The sequence below is a fragment of the Trypanosoma cruzi genome, genomic scaffold (assembly GCF_000209065.1).
Source record: "Trypanosoma cruzi strain CL Brener 1047053517143 genomic scaffold, whole genome shotgun sequence".
NCBI lineage: Eukaryota > Euglenozoa > Kinetoplastea > Trypanosomatida > Trypanosomatidae > Trypanosoma > Trypanosoma cruzi.
Window position 1 is genome coordinate 44,183 of NW_001849481.1, and position 21,263 is coordinate 65,445.

At 49.3% G+C, this 21,263-nt stretch overlaps 9 protein-coding genes and 1 pseudogene across 9 annotated transcripts, besides 32 other annotated features; all 10 read left to right on the forward strand.

Annotated features, from left to right (window-relative positions):
- On the forward strand, positions 1-352 carry Tc00.1047053506829.5 (hypothetical protein, conserved; the record flags this gene model as incomplete). The annotated part of the gene is made up of 1 exon (XM_807261.1): positions 1-352. A coding segment is annotated over one exon (352 nt), but the record flags the coding sequence as incomplete, so codon positions are not given.
- Positions 1-21,263: part of a sequence feature (heterozygous, Esmeraldo-like haplotype) that runs on past the window's edge.
- Positions 556-578: a sequence feature (AT_rich).
- Positions 946-969: a microsatellite.
- Tc00.1047053506829.10 (hypothetical protein, conserved) lies at positions 1,052-3,217 on the forward strand (the record flags this gene model as incomplete). Its single annotated transcript, XM_807251.1, has 1 exon — positions 1,052-3,217. The coding sequence occupies one exon, from the start codon at positions 1,052-1,054 to the stop codon at positions 3,215-3,217; it is 2,166 nt and encodes a 721-aa protein (XP_812344.1).
- Positions 3,535-3,565: a microsatellite.
- Positions 3,768-3,814: a sequence feature (T-rich).
- Positions 3,940-3,972: a microsatellite.
- Tc00.1047053506829.20 (hypothetical protein, conserved) lies at positions 4,037-6,133 on the forward strand (the record flags this gene model as incomplete). Its single annotated transcript, XM_807252.1, has 1 exon — positions 4,037-6,133. The coding sequence occupies one exon, from the start codon at positions 4,037-4,039 to the stop codon at positions 6,131-6,133; it is 2,097 nt and encodes a 698-aa protein (XP_812345.1).
- Positions 6,387-6,410: a microsatellite.
- Positions 6,437-6,491: a sequence feature (T-rich).
- Positions 6,563-6,600: a sequence feature (A-rich).
- Positions 6,629-7,567, forward strand: Tc00.1047053506829.30 (hypothetical protein, conserved; the record flags this gene model as incomplete). Its single annotated transcript, XM_807253.1, has 1 exon — positions 6,629-7,567. The coding sequence occupies one exon, from the start codon at positions 6,629-6,631 to the stop codon at positions 7,565-7,567; it is 939 nt and encodes a 312-aa protein (XP_812346.1).
- Positions 7,734-7,807: a sequence feature (T-rich).
- Positions 7,928-7,968: a sequence feature (T-rich).
- Positions 8,021-8,629, forward strand: Tc00.1047053506829.39 (ribosomal protein S7, putative; the record flags this gene model as incomplete). Its single annotated transcript, XM_807260.1, has 1 exon — positions 8,021-8,629. The coding sequence occupies one exon, from the start codon at positions 8,021-8,023 to the stop codon at positions 8,627-8,629; it is 609 nt and encodes a 202-aa protein (XP_812353.1).
- Tc00.1047053506829.50 (hypothetical protein, conserved) lies at positions 8,904-10,571 on the forward strand (the record flags this gene model as incomplete). Its single annotated transcript, XM_807254.1, has 1 exon — positions 8,904-10,571. The coding sequence occupies one exon, from the start codon at positions 8,904-8,906 to the stop codon at positions 10,569-10,571; it is 1,668 nt and encodes a 555-aa protein (XP_812347.1).
- Positions 10,775-10,796: a sequence feature (AT_rich).
- Positions 10,985-11,818, forward strand: Tc00.1047053506829.60 (hypothetical protein, conserved; the record flags this gene model as incomplete). Its single annotated transcript, XM_807255.1, has 1 exon — positions 10,985-11,818. The coding sequence occupies one exon, from the start codon at positions 10,985-10,987 to the stop codon at positions 11,816-11,818; it is 834 nt and encodes a 277-aa protein (XP_812348.1).
- Positions 11,833-11,852: a microsatellite.
- On the forward strand, positions 12,243-13,034 carry Tc00.1047053506829.71 (annotated as a pseudogene).
- Positions 13,391-14,062, forward strand: Tc00.1047053506829.80 (alpha/beta-hydrolase, putative; the record flags this gene model as incomplete). The annotated part of the gene is made up of 1 exon (XM_807256.1): positions 13,391-14,062. One exon carries the CDS (start codon positions 13,391-13,393, stop codon positions 14,060-14,062), a length of 672 nt encoding a protein of 223 aa, XP_812349.1.
- Positions 14,182-14,203: a microsatellite.
- Positions 14,284-14,307: a microsatellite.
- Positions 14,411-14,479: a microsatellite.
- Positions 14,532-14,592: a sequence feature (T-rich).
- Positions 14,812-14,855: a microsatellite.
- Positions 15,076-15,101: a microsatellite.
- Positions 15,165-15,235: a microsatellite.
- On the forward strand, positions 15,276-19,619 carry Tc00.1047053506829.90 (hypothetical protein, conserved; the record flags this gene model as incomplete). Its single annotated transcript, XM_807257.1, has 1 exon — positions 15,276-19,619. The coding sequence occupies one exon, from the start codon at positions 15,276-15,278 to the stop codon at positions 19,617-19,619; it is 4,344 nt and encodes a 1,447-aa protein (XP_812350.1).
- Positions 15,467-15,500: a microsatellite.
- Positions 16,062-16,093: a microsatellite.
- Positions 16,296-16,348: a microsatellite.
- Positions 19,690-19,789: a sequence feature (T-rich).
- Positions 19,898-19,933: a sequence feature (CT-rich).
- Positions 19,993-20,029: a microsatellite.
- Positions 20,192-20,224: a sequence feature (AT_rich).
- Positions 20,281-20,359: a microsatellite.
- Positions 20,499-20,633: a sequence feature (T-rich).
- Positions 20,680-20,713: a microsatellite.
- Positions 20,763-20,860: a sequence feature (A-rich).
- Positions 21,115-21,146: a microsatellite.

Genomic DNA, 21,263 nt, shown 5'->3' on the forward strand with positions numbered 1-21,263 from the left:
CGCTTTTTCTCTTGAAGGCGTTTGCGAACCCACTTGTGGCTCAACCGGTGAGCTGCTGGAGTGCCCGGATGCTTCTAATCCCAGCGAACTGGGTGTGTACTCCTATGCACAGGATTTACTGTGGGTCTGTTGGGTTGTGGAACCTTTGTGCTATATGTTTCACTGGGCTTTTTTTCTCTTGTACCTTCCCATTCCCGCAATGGCATTGTACCAAGTCTGGGCTTTTATTGGCCCATTGTTGCTGCGCCGTCAGCCCTCCGCCGATGAGAGCTCGGAGGGGGCTGCAATTCCGCGTAACCGTGCGGAACGCCGAAGACAAGAGCTCCTGCAACGCAAGAAAAACACGAAGTAAAACTTCTCGGAGTTTATTGTGCGTGCGTGTGCGAGTGAAGTGCGAGGGATGGGGGTGGAAAGCTGAACGAAGGGGAATGGGAGGACTGTGCTTGGCACAGAGTTGAGCGTCGGAGGGCGGATGAGTTGCTTCGCCACAGGAGGAAAAAAGGGGGAAAGAAAAAAAAGCGAAAAGAAATAACTGCAGTGTGAAGGGACTGGACGAATAATAAAAAAAAAAAAAAAAAGAGACAGCGAGAAGGAAGGAGGTGAAGCGGAATGACGGCATCCGTTTGTGCGTTTTGTGCTGTTCTCATTTTTATGTGATTTTAAGCATTTCTATCTGAAATTTCCCCCCTGCCCCCTTCCCTCAGCGCTGCACAAGTGGACGGAGTTGTGGGTTTTTTTTCTTGTTTTTGAGGAGTTGGGTGGCGGTGGTGGTGGTGATTGTCTGCTTCTGCTGTCGTCGTGCTGCGGTTGTGTTTCCCTTTTTTTTTAAAATTTTTTTCTTTTTTCTCTCCCGAATATTTTACTTCTCTCTCTCTCTCTGTGTGTGTGTGTGTGTGTCTTGCGGAGACTTCTGCAAGTGGAAGAAGAGTTGTAGTCTTAATTTCCATATATATATATATATATATATATTGTGAAAAGGAATTGTAGAATTGTCTCTTAGCGCCTTTTTTCTTTTTTTGTCCTTCCTCTCTTTGAGTGCGCCTGCATGTAGATGGGAGGGGCTCAGGCGAAGGAGGCTGTGCAGTATTTCACGGATGTGGCGTGTGCCGAGGCCGATCCGGAGGAGAAGGAGTTTGTTGAGCGTTTGACGCGCTACAAGAAAGACATTTGCTTTGGTGCTGAATACTTCGGGGCGTCTTTGCCTGTTCTTCGGGAGCTAGTGCCGTTATGTGTAAAGACTCAACGGGTGCGATGGCTTTTTTTCTTTTGTCTGCAACAGCTGGAGCAAGCCTCGTGCAACTACAATCAGGGCCACAGCGATGCGTTTATCGCCACCCTACACATCACGGAGTTTGTCGTTCGTTACGCCCATCAGGTATCGCGCGGGGATGCCGCACAGCTGTTGGACATCATCATGGGGAAGGCTCCACGCGTTACAGACGGTGCGACGACCACGCAGTGGACATCCACGGAGGCAAATAAGGTGTGTTGTGCACTGATGGATTATTGCGTCTCCGTGCCGGTAACGTATGCGACGGCGGAGGCCCACAATGAGGTGGTAAGCCTATTATTGTCCATGAACTCTTCTGCCCTCTATCACAGCACGACTTTTGATGGAAAACATATGGATGTGTTCACGGAGATCATGATGTCATATGAGGGACTCGGGGCATTTATCGCAACCCTGCTGAAGCGATTGGTAGAGTGGGGGTCGGGACGTCTTTCACCCTCTCCGTTTTTGTATCGTGACGGCCATAAACCATCACTGCGAAACATGTACAACGTGTTTGGCAACGGAAAGGGTAATAATTCCATCAGCTGCAGAGAGAGTTTGGGACGACATTGCGCTCAACTGCTGGCTGTGCTTCTGGCACATTTAAAGGGGAATGGACAAAATCTCGCTATGGAGTATATTAAAAAAATAGAAAATGAGGATCCCGTGCCTTTTGCTGCGCTTTTGACTGCCTTTGTTAACCGACTAAAGGTGTGTCCTTCACTTTGTATTGTGCTGTACGTTCTTGTATACGATCATCCTACGTTCCTACACACCACAATGACACTTCATGCGAAGGAGGTGTTGGATGTCATACAAGAGGTGCTTCATCTTAGCTACATTGCAGCAACGGAGACCGGGGAAGGGAATATGGCTTGTAACAATAGTATTTCTTCAACGCATCCCAACACAACAACCCTTGAGAGTTGTCAGGTTTTCATTTACAGAGAGGTATTAACACCAGAATGTGTTGCCCAGCTTCTGAAGGATATGGTGCAATTTTCGTACCCATTTATTGGGTTTATGACCAGTACACTGGTGTTACTCTTCTCACAGGACCAAGTACTTAACAGGAATATGAGCGATACAATCATTGAACCTCGTTTTAAGGCAGGACGATTTAGTGGCAAGATGTCGATTATTTCTTTGTGCGTTGTGGTTCTTGCTCATGGAATTCTCAGAGCAATGAACGAAAGAAATGAACCTTTGGCATCTGTATTTGTTCCTAGTTTGTCGAATTTGGCCCCCTTTATTTATGATATAGATGCTTACACTTCCCAGCAGTTGATACGGCTGTTGGTTTTAATTATTCGAAAGCTACGACGTTCCTCTGGGCTTATTCAGATGGATGAAAAAGAGGTCAGTTTGACAACTGAAAGCACCATTCGAGAGGGAGCGGCAGAAATGAAGGAGGATACCGAGAGTCAAATGTTTCTCCGTCAGTTAAAATTGTTGGTGGAGGCGGTGGAGGCCATGCTGCAGGGTGAGGATCGACAGAACGACTCACTTGTGTATGAACTGCTTTATAATCGTTCAAAGCTACAGGAAGGAATATCAGCAGATAGTCCATGCTCACATCTTGCGGCTGCACACGCGGCGTTGGTGCCACTGTTTCGCATTGCAGACTACTACGAAACAGAATTGGCAAGTGTCACCTCGGCGGAGAGTTATCAAGACATATTGGGAGTCATCCGGCGTGCGGCACGGGAGCAGACGGGGTCTATCCCAGCTGTGAAGAACCATTCACCTACGTCGGTCCCTGCCAGATCAGCTGGAACTGCACCATGGAGGCCTCGGGAGATTCTTTACGTCTACGAGGAGTCCTTACAAAGCTACGACTTCTTTGGCCCCTTTGTCTGGTCGACGCTGTTGTGTGATGCCATTTATCCAGGTGGTCTATTGTGGGCCACCGATACCACCGCACTGGAGATGTTTTCCCAGTAATGTGGGAGGCAATGATACGGAAAGCACCACAGAGATTATCCACAGTAAACATCGACATCTGGTCTTACCTGACAACATCACCGGCCTTTTTATTGTCTTTCAAGTAATATTGGTGCGCATATTTGACTTTTTATCCATTAAGATGGTAGGAGAAAAAGACAATGTGAATAGAAGAGACGAGAAGGTACGAATTTTTTTTTTTGTTTTATTCTTGATTCGGTTCGCTTGCTAATGGCGGCGATGTGGATCAAGAGCCCATCACAAGCCCAGGGATCTTTTTGCATCAATCGATCTATCTTATTCTCTCTCTCTCTCTCTATATATATATATATATATATATATATATATTTCTTCGCACATCGAAAAAAAAAAAAAAAAGCTTTTTTTTTTTTTTGTTACCCTTTTTTACTTCTTTATTCAAACTCCGCCATCTTGAATTCCTTTTATCGTCACGGCTACGGGCAATTTTGACCGAAAGGGAGGGGGTACGTGAAGGGGTTGAGTGCGTGCGTCGTGCTTTTTTTTTCCCTTTTATGCACCACATTTGGGGTTCTCTTTTTTCTTTTTGTTTTTGTGTTTTTTCTTTCCCTTCTTTTTGTGGGACTCGCCGCACTTCGCAGGAGCGAGAGGGAGGCAGTGGGCAGATTGAAGGTCTGCAGTGACAAGGGGAGGGAAGAAGGTGACACCACAAGAGGAAAAACGGGCGTGCAAGGACAGAGAAGTATATATAATATATATATATATATACGTACATAAAGAGAGGGGGATTGTCTAAGTGTGGCTGCAAGAGAGAGTGGAGGGCAGACGGAATTGAACACGATGAAGAAACGTGCTCCACCAAATCCAACGAGCACCAGCACTTTTTTTTTTTGGCAGCTGCTTCCTACCACGGCCACGTCATGTTCAGCCGCAGCGCAGACGGACGGCGGTGACGGTGTGGACACCGGCGAGTCGATGAGGGAGGCGGTCGCGGCAGTCCTTAAGGAATCATTTACGCCGTCAGAAACGACAGGGTTGTGGCAGCGCTGCATAGAAGAAGAGCAAGTCAATTCCGAGACAATTGAAAGCCTACTGGATGTCTCCTGGAAGCGGGTTGAGGACGTCATTGCGAGGAACAAACGGCGTCGTTGTGTCATCGAGGAGGAGTTGCCTCAGACCCTGGCGGAAGTGGACACGTACCGCTTTTGGACACCCGACATGGCGGCGGCGCGCTTCCACTTCCCCAGACCGGAGGAATTTGGGCTGCGCACGACCGAGACCGTCGGGGCGGGTGGAGAGACCGGCGCCGATGTTTTGCCGGCGGACACCACAGAACAGGCATCTCATGAAATGAGCTCCTCGAACGCATTACCCGGCGACTCCTCTTCACTTGTTTTGCAGCCTACGCCGCCAACAACGCCTACGCCTTCGGCTGCTGCCACGGATCCGACGATGCCGGGGAAACACAGGGCAAATGCATGGGGGAGGACGGATAAGGAGCTGCTTGACCCCACCAAGTCGCCCAACCCTCTGCGCCGTCTTTTTGCTCCCATTCTTCGACGGCGACATGAACTCCCCAAGGCACTTACGCTCCTGCTCAACGCCGTCCAGCGTGTTCAATCAGAGGGTTTTCCCGAGATTGAGGCGTTGATTGAGAAGGGCTACCTTCACATGCCACTCCACCGTTCATTTCGGCATATTTCCTCCTTTATCACGCGCTACCTTTCAGAGAATTCGAGAGGCGAAGGTCGAGAGCGTGAATTTGCTGAGAACTACAAACCATCCGCTTTTCGGTTTGAGGAGGCGAGGGAAAAAGTGCGGGAAATGGGAAGCAAACGCGCGGCTGCGCCATCCAAGTGTGACAAAGCAGTGGAGATTGTGTACAGCACACTGCTAACGGAGCTGCGAGAGAGGAAAGTGCTTCAAAATGACTGCGACAGTGCCTTACAAAGCATCACAGATAACACCAACCTGCAGTTAGATGGGATGGAGAAGGGTCTGCAGGATTGTGACATTGAGTCGCGTCAGGTGCTTGGCGACCTTGAACGAGACGTTTGTGCATACTTGGAAAAGTTAAAGGAGGCAATTGAAAGTACCAAGGCTGCCAGAAAAGAGATTTACAACGAATATCAACGTGATCATGATCGTTTGCATTCTTCTCTACATGGTAAATTATACCAGTTGAAGAAGAGCGAGGACATGCAGGAAAAGCTTGCCCGACGCATTCGGGAGGCCACAAAGGAGTGGCACATGGAACAGCTTAAATATGAGCGTCTCATGCAGGAGGTTGTTGCGGAGACGCTGGCGCTTCGGCAGCTGGACTGTAGCCACAACCAGCTTGAGGCGCTATTAGATGAACGTTTACCCACAGCCGATTCCGAAAGAAAGCTGCGATGGGTAACCGACTCCTTGCAGCAGTCAGAGGAGCTACGCTCGGAACTTATTGCGCAGTGTCGGCAGCACATTGAACGTCTGAAAAAGGAAGAACACTACCGTCGATGCCGCATGGTCGGCTATGCCAAAGAGAACGCGCTGTGCTGGTCGCGTTGTCTGCAGGATTTGTCCGCACTGTACGAGGGTCATTATGATACCGTAACTGTCAAATGCAATGCTTCCATGCAACTGCGTTACCTCTTGGCGTACGAAAAGGACCTTGTAATAAAGGACCTCCACCAATTGCAGCGGGAATTTTCTCTCCTTGAGAACAGCTGGGCCAAGTTAACTTCGTTACTGGAGGAGTTGGATTTGCCAGTACCCCCGTTAGCAGAATGTGAGAAAGATGTCTCCTGTGGGGAATTTCGCCGCACCATTTCTGAGCTTGTCAGTGGCCGTCTTATTTGTGGTGATTTTGCACGACTATTGCCGATTAGGGGAGAAGGGCGGTCCTCTCCAACGACTGGAAAAAGGGATAGTGCGGCTGCCGGTGCTGGGGGCTAAAACTTTAGTTCTCACGGTTTTTTTTTTTTTGTTTCATTCATTGGTCGCTCTTTCGGCTTTACTTTTTACGCCCCTCTTCTCTTTTTGCCAATGCAGTCTTGTGTGGCTCTGGCAGTTGCGCCTATTGGGGGGAGGGGGAAGGAGGAGTAGAAGTCGGTGACACCGGCAATAGTGCAGCGAGCCCATGTAAGAGGAGAGTGGATGTACAGTTGGACTGCCGGAATTACATATTCACTTGCGGGAGAGTACGAGGTTTTTTTTTTTTTTTTTTTTTTTTGCTGGCGACTCATTGGCGTGAGTGAATTTCTTTTCATTTATTCCATTGTTTCTTCTAACTTTTTTTTTTTCTTTTTCTTTTGAAAGCGTGGGTAAAGAAGTCATTGCCGGCCTCGAAGGGGACCTACACGACAGCGAAGAGGAGCGGGCGCCAAAAACACAAAAAAAAGAAAAAAAGGAAAAAAGAAAGAGGCACCAGAGACGCTTTGGGAAGCGGCGATGCCGCCTCGTTTACGGCCATGCGCGTTGCATCTTTCCAACCATCTGGTGGTGCAGGAGTTGCTGCTGCATGCCGCATTGAGTCGTCAACACTTTACGCCAAGTGATGGGCAGGAGTATCTGAAATTGGCGAAGCACATCGCACAGCTCCCAGATGCGTGCGCGCCGTTTGGTGCTCAGCGTCCCTCACGCCGGGGTTTTGCACAAACGCCTTGGCGCAACGTGGCTGCGCGTCATGTTGTGTATGAGCGCATGGACCAGCAACGAGGGGGAGATCTCTGTTTCCGCGGCAGACGCAAAGTGCCTGTTTACTATGACGATGCGGTGGAGCACCAGCGCTCGCTGGAGCATCTACTTGGACCGCATGGATTCCGTGTGGCGCTGATAGGGAAGATGCGGTGTGGGTGCCCCGTTAGCACCCGGGCAATCTTTTTGCTGACAATTACAGCTCGGAACAGTTGTCACGACGCCACCGCCAATGACGACGAACAGAGCGAACGGATTCTTTTTGAACGTGCCTTGAGGGGCCTTGCGAATAGCGGCTACATTCGGTGTGTCGCGAAGAAAAATATGTGGGTGTGCGGAGGCGTTTTGGCGCGGTGCGTGTGCCTTGCTCGCACCCCTCGAGAATGCGGGCCCGAGCCTTCTTCTCGCAGGGGGGAGACGGAACAGGAGTTGATGCTTTTGTGGTCTTCGCCGCAGAGTTTTCAGGTGAGACGCCTTTTTTTTACCGGCCCCAAATCGTTTTTGACGCATCTCATGCTGTTGGCACATGCGAGACAGTATGAGCTGACGCATGACGGGCTGTATCAGCGATCTTCAGGTAAACCCATGAGGGTTGAATTGCGCAGTGAAAAGGATATCTTCACGGTGCTGCAGCTGCCATACGTCGACCCACTTTACCGCTACGCCTACTGCCGTCTTCACAATTTGCTGTAGGCAATTTTTTTTTTTTTGTGTTTGTTCTTTTACCTTTTTTGTGATTTGGCTTTATTTGTGTTCCTTTCGCACGGGGCCGTATGCTCCTATGGGCGCTGTAGGTGGGAGTGTGCGGAAAAACACAAAACAGACAATGTTGCTGCGTGCGATCTTTTTGTGGGCTGCGTTTTTCTCTCTTTTTTTTTTTTTGTTTTGTTTTTCTCCAGATTTTTTTGGTGCGTTGAGTTTCTTTTTATTTTTGCCCTGACAATATATATTTATATGTGTATTTGGTACGTTTGAACGGCCAATGCTGTGGGCCAGCGACAGTAGCGGCTGGAGGGAAGCCGCGGTCTCCGCTTTTATGCAGATGCTTCTCACTTTCTTTTTGCTTCGTTTCCTTTTTTTTTTTTTTTTTTTTTGTCTGTGTGTGTGTGCGCATGACACGAAAAGGCACTTCTTCACTGGAACAGGATGTCTGTTAAGCCACACCTGCGCAAGCTCCGCAAGCTCAAGCGGCCGAACCCTTCGGAGGATGAGGATAGCGTTGCCAAGGCACTCTTTGAGCTGGAGGCGACTCACAAGACACTCCGCACGCAGCTGCCGCGATTTCACATCAACACCGTCCGCACACTGTCGAGCCCGCGCTTCAGGCGGACGGCCACGGTGGTCTTCTACCCGCTGCGGTTCCTGATGCTGGTGCGCAAGATCCAGCGCACACTGACGGCGGAGCTCGAGAAGCGCTTTCCCGGCAGCATTGTGGTGCTTGTGGCGCAGCGCAAAATCACGAAGCGCCCGAAGGACGTCTACAAGCTGCAGAAGGTGCAGCGCTCCCGCACGAGTGTGGCGGTGTTCGAGAACATATTGAATGACCTGATCTACCCGTGCGACGTCATGGGCCGCCGCTGGCGCTGCCGCACGGACGGCACCAAGGTGATGAAGGTGTTCCTCGACTCGCGTGATCGCAAACGCGTGGAGTCGCGTCTGCCAATCATTGCGCATGTCTACAAGCAGTTGACGCACCGCACCGTGAGTTTTGGCTTCATGTGGAACCCGAAGCTCCAGCAGGTGTCTTCGCGGTAGAAGGTTGGTGTTTGGGGTTCTCCGTTCTCTGATTTTTTATCTTTTTACTTTTGTTTTTTACCTTTTTTTTTGTGGTTTTCAAGAGAACATTGAGGTGATTGTTTCCTCTTCCTTGCTGTGCGTGGTTGTGACGCGGTACGGCTGCATTTTGAGTGTGGTTGGTGGTTCCTGTTGCGTCGCTTTTTTTTAAATTTGTTGCTTGTCTTCTTTTGGGGTTGACTTTTTTTTTTTTTTTTTTTCCTGCCGCTCATTAGTCACAGGAACGGTACTGACGATGTCAAATGTGGATGTGTCTGTATTGGTGTTATTTGATAAGGAAAAGGTGGCTGTGGTTGAGCTTTTCTACGAGCGTGTAAAACCGACACGATGGCTGCTTGTGCGTTCCATTCCCATTGATGTAACGCTACTGCAGGCGCTACAGTGTCTTAATTTGTGTGTTTCAGTCTGTTCATCGACGACTCGAGGTGGTAGGGGAGATGGTGCGTGCGGCAGCTCCGGCCCGGGAAGTCGCTCCGCGGATGGGTGTATTGGTGTGGTTCGTGTTGGGTGCACGCCAGAGGAGGAGCAGAATTACTGCCTGTTGCTGCAGTTTGACACCGCCAGAGATGCGAAACGTGTCAAGAATAAGCTCCTGCATGCAAACTTGACGGGAAGCTCGCCCACTTCGTCGGAGCATGTTTGTGGGATGGCCAAGGTGAAGAGCTCGTATATTGAGACGGATGCCGGTTATGACGGTGTTGGCATTGAGGGGAAGCAACATGGAGGATTGGAGGAGGAAAACATTGATTTGGAGGAGTTGTGTAGTGTGATGCACGGGGGTGCAGCGTCCGCCTCTACCCACTTGCAGGGCGGCTGTCCGGGCAGTATGGCGTGGCGGAATTTAGAGCAACAGGGTGGAAGTCACTTGGCGCATTCAGTGCTGCTTACACCAATGGAGGACTTCTGCTCTATTTGTCAAGAAATTGCTTCTAGTAAACCTTTTATTGTGACATTGTGCAAACATGTATTTCACCTTTCATGCTTCAGTAAGCATCTAGAAGATGTGGGCCAGTCGTGTCCGCTTTGCCGTTTTTCAATGGCGTCGTTAAAGTCAAAGTGCTATACCTGTGGCTCTTGTAGTGATTTGTGGACGTGTCTTGTTTGTGGTTGGGTGGCATGTGGGCGGGGTCACCGTCACGATGCCTTGCATCACTTCGAGAGCACAGGTCATTCATGTGCGATGCAGAATAGTACATCCCGGATTTGGAACTATCGCGCCAAGGATTTCCTGCACCACCAACTGGCAATTGAGCTTGGGGACGAGGATGATGTAAAGGCTCTCAAGGCGGCTGCGGAAGATGCACCTACCAACAGTCGCTTCAACAAGGGTGAGACGGGAGTAACAGCCTCCTCGTATCGGCGCAGTCGGTGGTGGTGGGATAAGGAGGAAGAGGAGGCCGCGCTGGATTTGAACGCGGAGCACGTTCATGAGTACTACTTGGGGGTGATGCAGCAGCTGATGAAGGAGCAGTCGGAATACTTTGAGGGACGGGGAGAGACTGGGGTGATAAAGGGGGGGCCAGGAGGGGTTGCGCCGGCAGTGACGACAGCCGAGGCAACATCGGAGCCGTCCACGGCGATGTTGCGGAAGTTGGTGACTGCGGAGCAAAGGCAGCGTCGGCGAATTTTTTCAGAGTACATGAGCGGCATGCGCCGTGCGGCTCTTCGTGAAAAGATTTCTTTTTATCGGCTTGTAAAACTGGAGGCAGTACGGAATGAGAATCTGCACGAGGAGTTGTTTTTGCAGTCCCAAGTCATTCAAAGCCTGCACACCCACATTGAGCAAACAAGACGAAGGATTGACGAGGCTTCGCGGCGCGGGATGGAGCAGCTGGCGTTGAAGAGGGCTACGCTGGAGAGTTTACAAGAAAAGCTGGACCTGTTGCTGAAAAGCATGGATTGATGTGTACAAAAATTTTTTTTTTCTTGATTTATATTGGTTTCTGTGCGTGTACGTGCGTGGCGGACGAGTAAAGTGACGGAAGGCCGCGCTGCCTTTTGCTCCAACCACTACTGTCTGGTTATCTAATTGAATGGATCACTGCTGAGAGGACGGAGTTTCATGCTCACCCACCCATCTTTTTCTCTCCTCCTACGCTTCTTTTCTTTTTTATTTATTTATTTTTTTGTTGCCGTGTGACACGCGTGGAAGAAGAGAGAGCAGGCGGGAGGACCGAAGAAAGAAGAAAAGAGGGAAAACAAAAAAAAAAAACGTTTGAGGTGGGAGCTGCTGCAGCTGCTGCTGTTGTTTTTGTTGGGAGGTGATAGCGGCCGGAGAAGTAAAGTGAGACGGCAGGAACACCATCATTGAGGGCGATGGTGGCCGGGCGGTCAAAAAGACAGAAGCGAGTGGCAGCCACGGCAACAGCTGTGGCTTCGGCCACTAATGCTGCGACCCCTGCTTTGCGGCATAGCTCTCGACAGATTGAAGAATTTACGCAGCAGCTGATGGATGCCATGGCTCATGCGAGCGTGCCCGCGGTGTGTGTGCTGCAGCCTTCCACGAGTTCCTCGGAGGAACGAGAGGAGGAGGGGAACAGACCAAGCCACTCCAACTCGCCTGTGGCTGCACCGGCTTTTGACGAGCACAATGGTATCAAAATAACTGCTACGTCCCCACCGAGGTGTTTGCAGGGCGGGGCGACATCGAGACTGACTGCGGAGTGCAGCCTACGCGGTCGTGAAGCACGATTGACTCCAAGGAAATCTGTGAGTCATCCGGGTCATGGCACCCCGTTGAGAGCCAGTTCTATTCAGACTGTCTGTGCTCACAATAATAGTAATAATCCCGTTGGGCCAGGTGATGTGTCGCGTACGGAGGCAGAGGTACTACAGCAACACGGTCCATTATCACAACTCAACAGTCTCTATGCGGTGCGGGAAGGAGACGATACTGGAAGCAGCACCAGCAGCCACAACAGTACAGTGGATGACGTAAATGATGCAGGGGGAAGAGAAGTGGGGGAGGGGGACAGAGAAAGACGTGTTTATTGTCGACGAAGGGAGTTGTTAGAGATCCCACCAGGGAGTCTTTCCTTGTACACTCGCTTGGCAGAATGCGGTGTTAATGCTTTAGACCGCCCGTTTGCTACTTGCGTTGTTAGACGGGCCCAAGGGGTTATGGAGGCATGGGCCGCGGGCTTCTTGTAGAAGGCGGTTCGGCATTTTTTTTTTTTTTTTTTTTATGTGTGTGTCTGTTTGTTCATTTTGTTTAACGTGGTAGTGACCAACATGCTGACTACAGATGCTTACTGTGAGTGGGGTGTCAGTTATAGAAGACAACTTGCACAGAGAGTGAGAGAGACTGAGGGAAAAAGAGAGGTATTGCGTTTCTGCACAATGGCTGCGTTTATATATGGGGGGTATTGAAAGGGGCCATGACATCAGTGGTTTTATTCGTTTAGTTTACATCGACGCTTTTACTCTCTAGTGGGGGAAAAACAAACGGGAAAAAGAAGAAGAAGGGGAGGAAATTATTGTTTTTTTTTGTTTTTTCCCTGAAATTTTATATTAACAGTAAGAATACTTCAAGAAACGCCGAATGGAAGATATGTACTAGATTTTTCTTGGCGTAATGATATTCTTTTGCTTGGTTACTGGCATATGCATGTGTGGCAGCAAATATATTGAAGCAACATCCTTCTTCAAAGTCTCGTCATTCACCTTTAAGAAGTTTTAGGTTCAGTTTCTGCTGGTGTAGTTTTTGGCCATGGCTGCAGAATGGATGCAAGGACTTTAAATTCATCGTTTTTACTGGTATTATGGGCTGAGCCGTCACGGAAGTGGCGTTTTGTTTACTGTTGGATTTGGCTTGTTGTTGCTGCTTGGGGCATGGGTTGGCTCATTTGGTGACATGTGTGGTCGAAGGACCTTGTGCCGGCTGTACTGTGTGATTTATGCACTCAGCTGTGTGTTACGAAACACCTCAGCAGCTTCACTGTGCTGATCTTTGGTCTAATGCTGGACGCTGTGGCAACGTCGTTGTTGTGGTCTGTCTTTGAGAGCTGGATGATCAGTGAGCATTACGCACATGGCTATGATTTAGTGTCGCTGGGTGGGGAGGGAAGGTTCTCACTTGTTAGTGTTGGAAATGGGTTAATAGCATTTGTCTCCGGGCTTGTGGCGCAGTGGGCCGTTGACACATGTAAGCCTCCCGCTGCGCCATTTGACGTCAGCGCAGTTTTGCTTATTGTCTGCCCTATTTTTTTTGTTGACGACGTGGGCAGTGAATTATGGAACCCGACAAAACAGTCTTTGGCAGCAGTTGCTTGCTGCCTCCAGAACCGTGTGTAGTGATGCCTGCATTGCATTCGTAGGTGTGCAGTCGAGGCCCTCTTTGAGGGCGCCCTGTACGCCTTTTTTTTTTTTTTGCCGCGGCGACTATGTCGCTGCTTGCCTGCTCTGGGGGGCAAGTTCAACAAACTGACGGCAATGACATTGCTAGAGGTGGTTTTGGGCCTCTTTTTGCCCTGCAGCGCGACTTTGCGGGCGGCGTTCATGCCGGAGGGGTACCGCTCTTCCGTCATGAGCCTCTTCAGGGCCTATTTTTTTCTCTGTGCCGTGCTGCACGGGGCGGCGGCATGGGTGGCTGTTGTGCTTTTGACGGTTGTGAGGCGGTGGCTGTTTCTTTATTCCCCCAGGTGTGTCTGTGGATACGTTATAGGACCTCTTTTTTTTTTTTCCCTTTCTGTGTTGCTTTGCAAGGAAAAGGGTTAGGAGTAGATGGGTAAAGACTTTTGTGCGGGTGAGTCTTCAGGACCCGCGAAGAGTCCGTCGTTGATTGCCGTTTCACCGCTGCACGATGCTCTTGTCGTTGTGGACATGCAAAATGACTTTGTAAGCCCATGCGGGGCACTGTCGGTCCCTGGGGCGATGGAGGTGATCCCTGTAATCAACCACGTCTGCCAGGCCCACAAATTCCGCACCATTGCCGTGGCAAAGGATTGGCACCCACCGGATCACTCCTCGTTCTGCAAACCTGCAGGACCCGGTGGACAGTGGCCGCCCCACTGTGTCCAGGGGACAGACGGTGCCGAGCTGCATTCTTCACTGCGGCTTGGACGCATGGACTGCGTGATACACAAGGGAGCAGACAGGGACGCGGAGTGCTATTCCTGCTTTAGCGACGTGAACGGCAAGAAAACCGGCCTCGCCACGTTGCTGCGGGAAATGGATGTACGCCGTGTCTTCATCTGTGGTGTGGCCTTCGACTTCTGCGTCTATTACACAGCACTGGACGCCGTGAAGGAGATGTTTGATGTCGTTGTGCTCGAAGACGCCACTCGGGCCGTGTTTCCAGACAACATCTCAAAGCAGAGGGGCGATTTGCTGCGCAACGGAGTGAAACTGGCCGACAGCAAGGACCTCACCACGTCGCCTTCCGCATCCCTATGAGGACGCACACGCAACTGTGTGCATTTGGTGGGCACGTCCGTAAATGAAGGAAAAAAATAAAAAAGATGATTTTTTTTTTTTTTTGGGGAGGGGAGGGGGGAATGGCCGGGACGACGAATAAAACAAAAACAAAAACAAAAATGGAAGTGATAAAAATTGTTGTATTTGGTGTTTTCACTGACGGTGGTGGCGGTAATTTGTGGACCGGAGGGCGTGGGCCGTTTTTTTTTTTTTTTTTTTTTTTTGCGTCCGACCGGTCTTTTGTTCACGTCATTCACTGAATTTTGTCGTCCTTTTTCACCGCCTCGGCGTGTGTTTATATATATGGGGGCAAATAAGCTTTTCCGCATGTACATACATGTATACATGCATATATATATATATATATATATATATATATATATAGACATGTATATAATGTCTACTCATTTGTAGGTCTGTCTGTGTGCATTTGTTAAGGCGACTTTAGTTTTCTTTTTTTTTTTTTTTTTCTATTTTTTTCCCCTTTTTTCCTTTTTTTTTTTTTGTTTGACTTTTTCCCATGATTCTTTCAACTGCCAGCACACGGCCAACACCGCCACTGTGCGTCTGCATGCAGGAGAGAGAGAGGGATAAAAGGAGAACAGGACAAAAGGAAGAAGCGAAGGCGTGCGTGTGTGCCGAGAGCGATCGCCGAGCGTCCACAGCCTTCGGAAGGGAAGGATCGAAGGAACATCCACCCACGCGAACATAATTTGCGCTCTCCCCACCCCCACCTCACCCCGCCCCGCTTTGCCCCGCCCCGCCCTGCCCCCCTGCCCCCCTTCCCCCTCCCTTCCTGTTTCTTTTTTTTTTTATTATTGACGTCCCGTTGAAGCGTGGAGGAAAACAAAAACAGAAACAACACCGAAAAAAGAGACGGACGACACCGTGAAACTCCTTGGCGGCACGAAATACACACAGACAGAGCAATTGGCAGCAAGACAGAGAAAGCGTGTGAGGAGGAAGAAATCCATACAAGAGAGGACGACGAAAACAAAAACAACAACAACAACAACAAGGAGAAACATTTCAAAAAAAAAAAAAAAGTCGTAGCTGAGGTATTCCCAATTTCTTGAAGGAAAATAACAACAACAACAACAACAAAAATAATAATAATAATAATAATAATAATATTAATAATAATAAATAATATTATCACCAGGAATTATTCGTGTAGACGTTAGGCTGTAAAATGTCATCAGAAACACAGCCAACACCGGCCGACGACACCGCTGCTCTCGTCACTGTTCAGGGCGTTGAAGGGGAAGCACTCCCAACCACCACCAGCACCAGCACCAACGCCACTATGAACACGACTCATACGACTACTACTGCTGCTGCTGCTGCGGCGGAAATGACTATTATCCCAGCTGTTAGTACCGGAACAACAACAACAACAACAACAAAGGCAACAACAGAAGCCACAATTCCTCCTCCTAGTACGACTGGTACCGGCCCTACGACCGAACAGGAGGTTGCTACTGCTACGGTTGTTGGCGCAGCTCACAGTACGGGCGATAATGTAGGAGAACCGGTTTCTGCATTATCCACTGCCCAGATTGCTCTGGCTTTGGAGCAGGTGCCGAAAAAGTCCGATGCATGTGCTGAGGACATGAGCGGGGCCCATGAGTTGGCCAGTAAGGCAACTTTAAACGAGAGGGTTATGGATGGAGCAACGCCCAAGGTACCATCTGCGGAGCAGAAGCTCGATACCAAGTCGAAGTCGTCCTCTTTGACTGGGAAGAACAGAAGGAAAAAGTCACCCCCTGGTGCCCAGAAATCTAATTACAGGCAGCCAAACACCCCCGCCATGGCGGAGATGAGAGGGAGCAGCACAAGGACGCCATTGCATCAACCATTACAGCCGCCACCTATGTATCAGGCGCCAATTGTGGTGTCGTCACTGATGCCATCGGCACTGCCTCCCCCTCCGCCACCACCGCCCCAGGGAGCATTTTATCTCGCACCACATGGTATGCCACCACCACCACCACCACCACCACCGCCACCCCCTATCATTTCATCTTTTTTTTCAGGACTTGGAGCACTTCAATCCACATCGCCACCACCACCGCCACCGCCGTCATTCATGCCAGCTCAGTGTGGACGAATACCGTTCGGTACTCCAGTGGGAATTCCCATGCAAGCAATGCTGATGACAAAAGGTCCTGATCCGGCCTTGCTATCCACATTGTTTACCAACGGCACAATTCCGCCACCGCCGCCGCCGCCACCATCACCACCACCACCACCACCACCACCGCCTTCATCCTTTGCGGCTTCATTGGTGGCATCCTTGCAACAACAGAAACAACAGTATCAGCCTCAACAGCAAAATCAGTCGGGAAGGCCTCTACCGATGCCAAAAAATACGCGAGTAAGTGTCGGTAATGCCACTTTAGCAGCTTTGGTATCAAAGGAGCCGCCAAAGTTTTCATGTGTGTTGCTTTCCGGCGTTCCTGCCGTTGGGAAGACTAAAATGGGACGAGAACTAGTCAATGAACTCAGGAGGGATGGCCTTGGGTGGATCTTCTTTTCTGGTGCCGATTTTCTTGCAGGGACAACAGCAAAACGACCTGTATGGGAGACTACAAAGGAGATTTTCGATGCTCTGCAGAAACGTCTGGACGAACTTCTTGAGCAACAGCGTAAAGAACGCAATGTTAAGGGACTTGTTATTGACAAAAATGTGAAGGGTATTGAGGATGTGTACTACCTTGCCTCACTGCTGAAGGCGAAGCAGATTCCATTTGTTGGCATTGTGGGAATGGAGGTGAACGACGACGGTGTGCTTTTGAAGCGTATGAATGGTGGTGAAGAAATGCGGGAAAAAATTAAGTACCATCGTGTTATCCATGCTAGAGTTCGTGCTCTTGCAAAGGCTGCAGGAATGTACCGCGGGATTGACGCAGCGAAATCGAAGGAGGAGGTTTTAAATGCATTGTGCACAATGGTACTTGGTTGCTGTGCACAGCCCCCACAGCGTGGGATACGGACAGACCTGTATGTTAGCTCGGCGGCGGCGACAATGGTGGACGATCATGTGGAGTACTGTGATGTTGTCACACGCCTTCTTGAGCTTGTAAAACCTCCAAAGGGAGTTGTACATTATCCTGGCACGACGGATTATACCCCTTTTTCAACCCGGGAGATGTCTGACAAGAATCGAGTCTCCGCGATCAAGGCCTACTACGGTGTGCGGCGTCTGAACGATGGCACTCGTCACATGCTGATGTATCACGATGCAAAATTATACCTCATCCCCACACACCTCAAAGCCGTGTTGCGGATACCCGAGAAGGCGTGGCTGGGGACGAAGCTTGACTCCATTGGGTGCTTTGTGCTGGAGGGCGACTTGGTGCGGCTTCCAAAGGAGCGTAATTGTGAGAAATTTCTTGTTTTTGATGTCTTCTTCTGGAGTAACGCGGGGAAGCCGGAGGAGAATAAAGTGGGGCCGATGAATTGGGCCGATCGTCAGGCATTCCTCGCCACACACATGTGCGCGGAGAGTAAGGCATTCTTCTCCACGGGATCCGAGTGTGTCGTGGTCCATCAGGCGACATTGAAGTTGGAGGAAATTTTTGACCTGTTGAATTCTGCCGAGAACACATCAGAGGGCATTCTTTTTCAGCCCATCAACCCTGCGCATGGCTACGACAAATTGTACGTCTGGCGCCCGCCATCGAATATAACTGTGGATTTCCGCATTGGCACATTACGAAGTTCCAAAACCGACACGTATTTATTGGAGAGTGATGCAAAGGAGGCAGCGACGGCAACAAAGGCAGCGCCGGTGGAGGAGGCTGCGGCAACAAATGATGTTGACAACAGCTCTTTTTCCCACACCGCGCAGCAGTCAAATTTGCAGCCGCTACCAGCTGATTTGAATCAGGCGGCGAGCACACTTTCAGCATCTCAATGCACGAGCAGTACGGTTGGGGCCGGTCGAGGTGCCCATTCCGAGGGCCACATCACGCGCACGTTTGAGCTGGAGGTGTATGATAAGTACGAGAAGGAATACACACAGTTCGAGGACTGTACAGTTGAGGTGAAACACTCGGATGTGGTGGAAGGTTGTATCTGCACCTGCGTCCTTTCTGATGAGAAGGAGTGCACTTGGAAATTTCAGCGGATCCGCTACGATGTGCTTCGTCCTGCATATAAGCGGGATGTGACGTTCTTGCTCGAGCATTGTATTATCCCCAAAGCGAAGTTACTGCAATGGCTGACTCACGAGAAGATCGTTCCCCCGACGACGAATGAAACGTCGGCAATGCGGTCCCTGGCGACACTGCTTCCATCACCGGGATCGACTCCGTCAAAGTCCCCGACGCTTCATTCAGCGTCGTTGCCCACGTACGCCACTGCTCTCATGATGCAGCAAAGTAATGCCCAATCGCATGCGCCAATGCGGATGTCAGCACCTTCGGCAGATAGTGTTTCGTATCAGGAGTTGTTGGTGCCAGGTTCCCTCACACGAGGCTCACAATTGCATGGGGTTTCTTCGCAACCGCACTCCAAAGTTCTCTCGAATGTGCACAGCTCGCTGCATGCATTGGCGGAGTCCAAGATGGAGAAACCGAAACACGGCAATACGGCCCCTGACTCAAGTGCTCTCTCACCACTGCAGCTGTTAACGACGATGGTCTCATCGGTGCATATTGTGCGCACGGAGGATCTCGAGGAGAAACACAAAAACGTCTCAACTGCGAATCCGCGCAGAAACCACAACCAGCAGGATCAAAGACATCCTCCGACGCGTGATCGCGATCGTCGAGAGCCAAATACTGCCAATGAGAGGGACGGAAACGATAAACGAGGCAACAACCGGGCGTCACGCCAAGAAAAAACACATGGCGGCAAAAAATTGATGCCCGTTCCAGATGCATGCACTCAGTGCCTGAAGAAGAAACAAGCGGAGGATCTCCGCCTTGACAGGGAGGACAATAAATATTACTGCTACAGTTGTTGGGCCAAACTGGGCTGGGAGTTCTGTCGTGAATGCGGGGAATTTAATAAGGGCTACCGGGAGCGCACCCGTCGCCGCACAGGTGAGTTCTACTGCATCAATTGCCGGTCCAACTTCAACAAGGGGAAGGAGGAGGAAGAAGAAGAAGCAAAGAACAAGGATGACCAAGCTACCACGAGTCGTAATGAGCAAAAGAAGCAGAAACAGCAGAAGCAGAAGCAGTCGGGAAGGAACAGTGCAGCCACAGAGGATACGGTCGAGAAGACGACGAAAAAAGGAGCTACCGAGCGCAAGGGCACGAAGAATTCACAACGCGATGGAGTGAAACTGAACACTGCCTCTGCAGAGGGGGAGGAGGATAATGTGAACGCGAATTCACTAAACAACGTCAAGCATTTGGATGCCGAAAATGTGAGCCAAGCCAAGAAGAAGAAAAAGAAAAAAAGTAAAAAGAAATCCGCGGGAGCAGGGACCTTGTGTGAAGTGAGTGAAAGGGAGACTGAGTGTGCATTGCAGTGTACACAGGAGCCTGCCAGCTCTAAAAAAGTGGATGTGGCTGCGGAGTGACGGTGGAGATGACTGGGAGGTTTTGGGGAAGAGACTCTGAGGCCGGTGATGAACGCAAGTGATTGTTGGATTGTTTTTTTTTTTTTTTTTATGTTGTGTGTGTGTGCTGTTTTATATATTTTTGGTGTTTTTTTTTTTCTTTTCTTTAAAGGTCTTTCCTTCTTTCTTTTCATGTGCTATCTATGGGCGCATGCGGGTATTTCCCCTCCCCTCTCCTCCTCTGCCCTTCTTTATTTATCTTTCTCCATTGCGTGCGTGTCTACTTTGCGTCTCCTCCACCTCCCTCCCTCCCTCCCCTCCCCTCTCTCTCTCTCTGTGTGTGTGTGTGTGTGGCTAAATTCAATATGCGAGAGAAGGCAGGTGGGAGGGTCCCTTTTCCTTTTTCTTTTTTTCTTTTTTTTTTTTTCTTTAAATTTTACGTGGCAGCTGCATTTGGTGGCAGGAAGAGGGGGGAGAGGAGGGGGATCTTTTAGACGGAAGTAGTAAACCTCTTCTGCGGCTACATGCAAAATACATGCACGCACACGGGAGCAAAGAAAACACAAACAAACACGAAAACAACAAAAGAAAAGAAATAAAAAATTTTTTTATTATTATCTTTTTTTCTTCGTTTTTCTTCATTGTTGTTGTTGTCGTTATTTGTGAATTCCCCCTTCTTCCCATATATATGTATCTATCTATGTATGTATATATATATATGTATGCACACACATGTAATGTATTATATATGTGTGTATGTAAGCGATACTGAAGAGGAAAAGGCATTACAAACGAAGAGGGGGGATTGGGGGAGGGGTTTAGCGGGGGGAGAAAAAAGAAGGAAATTGAAGGAATAACAGGCACGCATTCCAATGCATACATGCACTGGATTCACACATCTTTTTTTTTTTTCTCCTTTTTTTTTTTTTTCTCCTTCTTCTTCTTCTTCTTCTTCTTCTTTTCACTTTTTTTATTTTAATTTTTATTTTTCCTGAGTTTGTTGTTGTGGTTTTTTTTTTTTTTTTTTTTTTTTTTGGGCGTATTTTTGTCCATTCACCGTGACGTCCCCCGTCTTCCCTCCTTTTTTTTTTTTTTTTTTCTTCTTTTTTGTTTTTCCCTACAAAACGAAACTTTTGTGTTTTTGTTGTGGTTTGCCCGCAGCAGAAGAAAAAAATTGAAAAAAAACAAACAAAACAAAACAAAACAAACCCGAAAAAATAAAACGACGGCAAAAAAAAAAAAAAAAAAAAAAAAAAAAAAAAGAGACGAGAAATCCCCGCCCGCCGAGCGTCAAAACAACAACAAAATCAACAGCAGCGGCAGCGAGTGCCTGGGGGGGGGGGAGGCGGGACCCGAGAGAGAGAGAGATGGATGGATACAACATTGTTGGACGGTGGGGAACAGACGAGAGGTGTGCCAGAGCAACGGGGTGCGTGTGTGTGTGGAGGCAGCGAGGCAGAATGGGTCATTAAGGGAGCGAGTCACTCAGGCCGGCATGCACCGAGGCATGTTGTTGTTTTTTTTTTTTTCCTTTTTTTTTTTTTTTTTAAGAAGACGAGGGGAAATAAAATTTTTTTGGGGGGACAAACAGCGAGGGGGGCCGCCGAAAAGAAAGAAGAACACCAACAACTAAAAACCCATGAAAACATCTCACGCGAATTTACA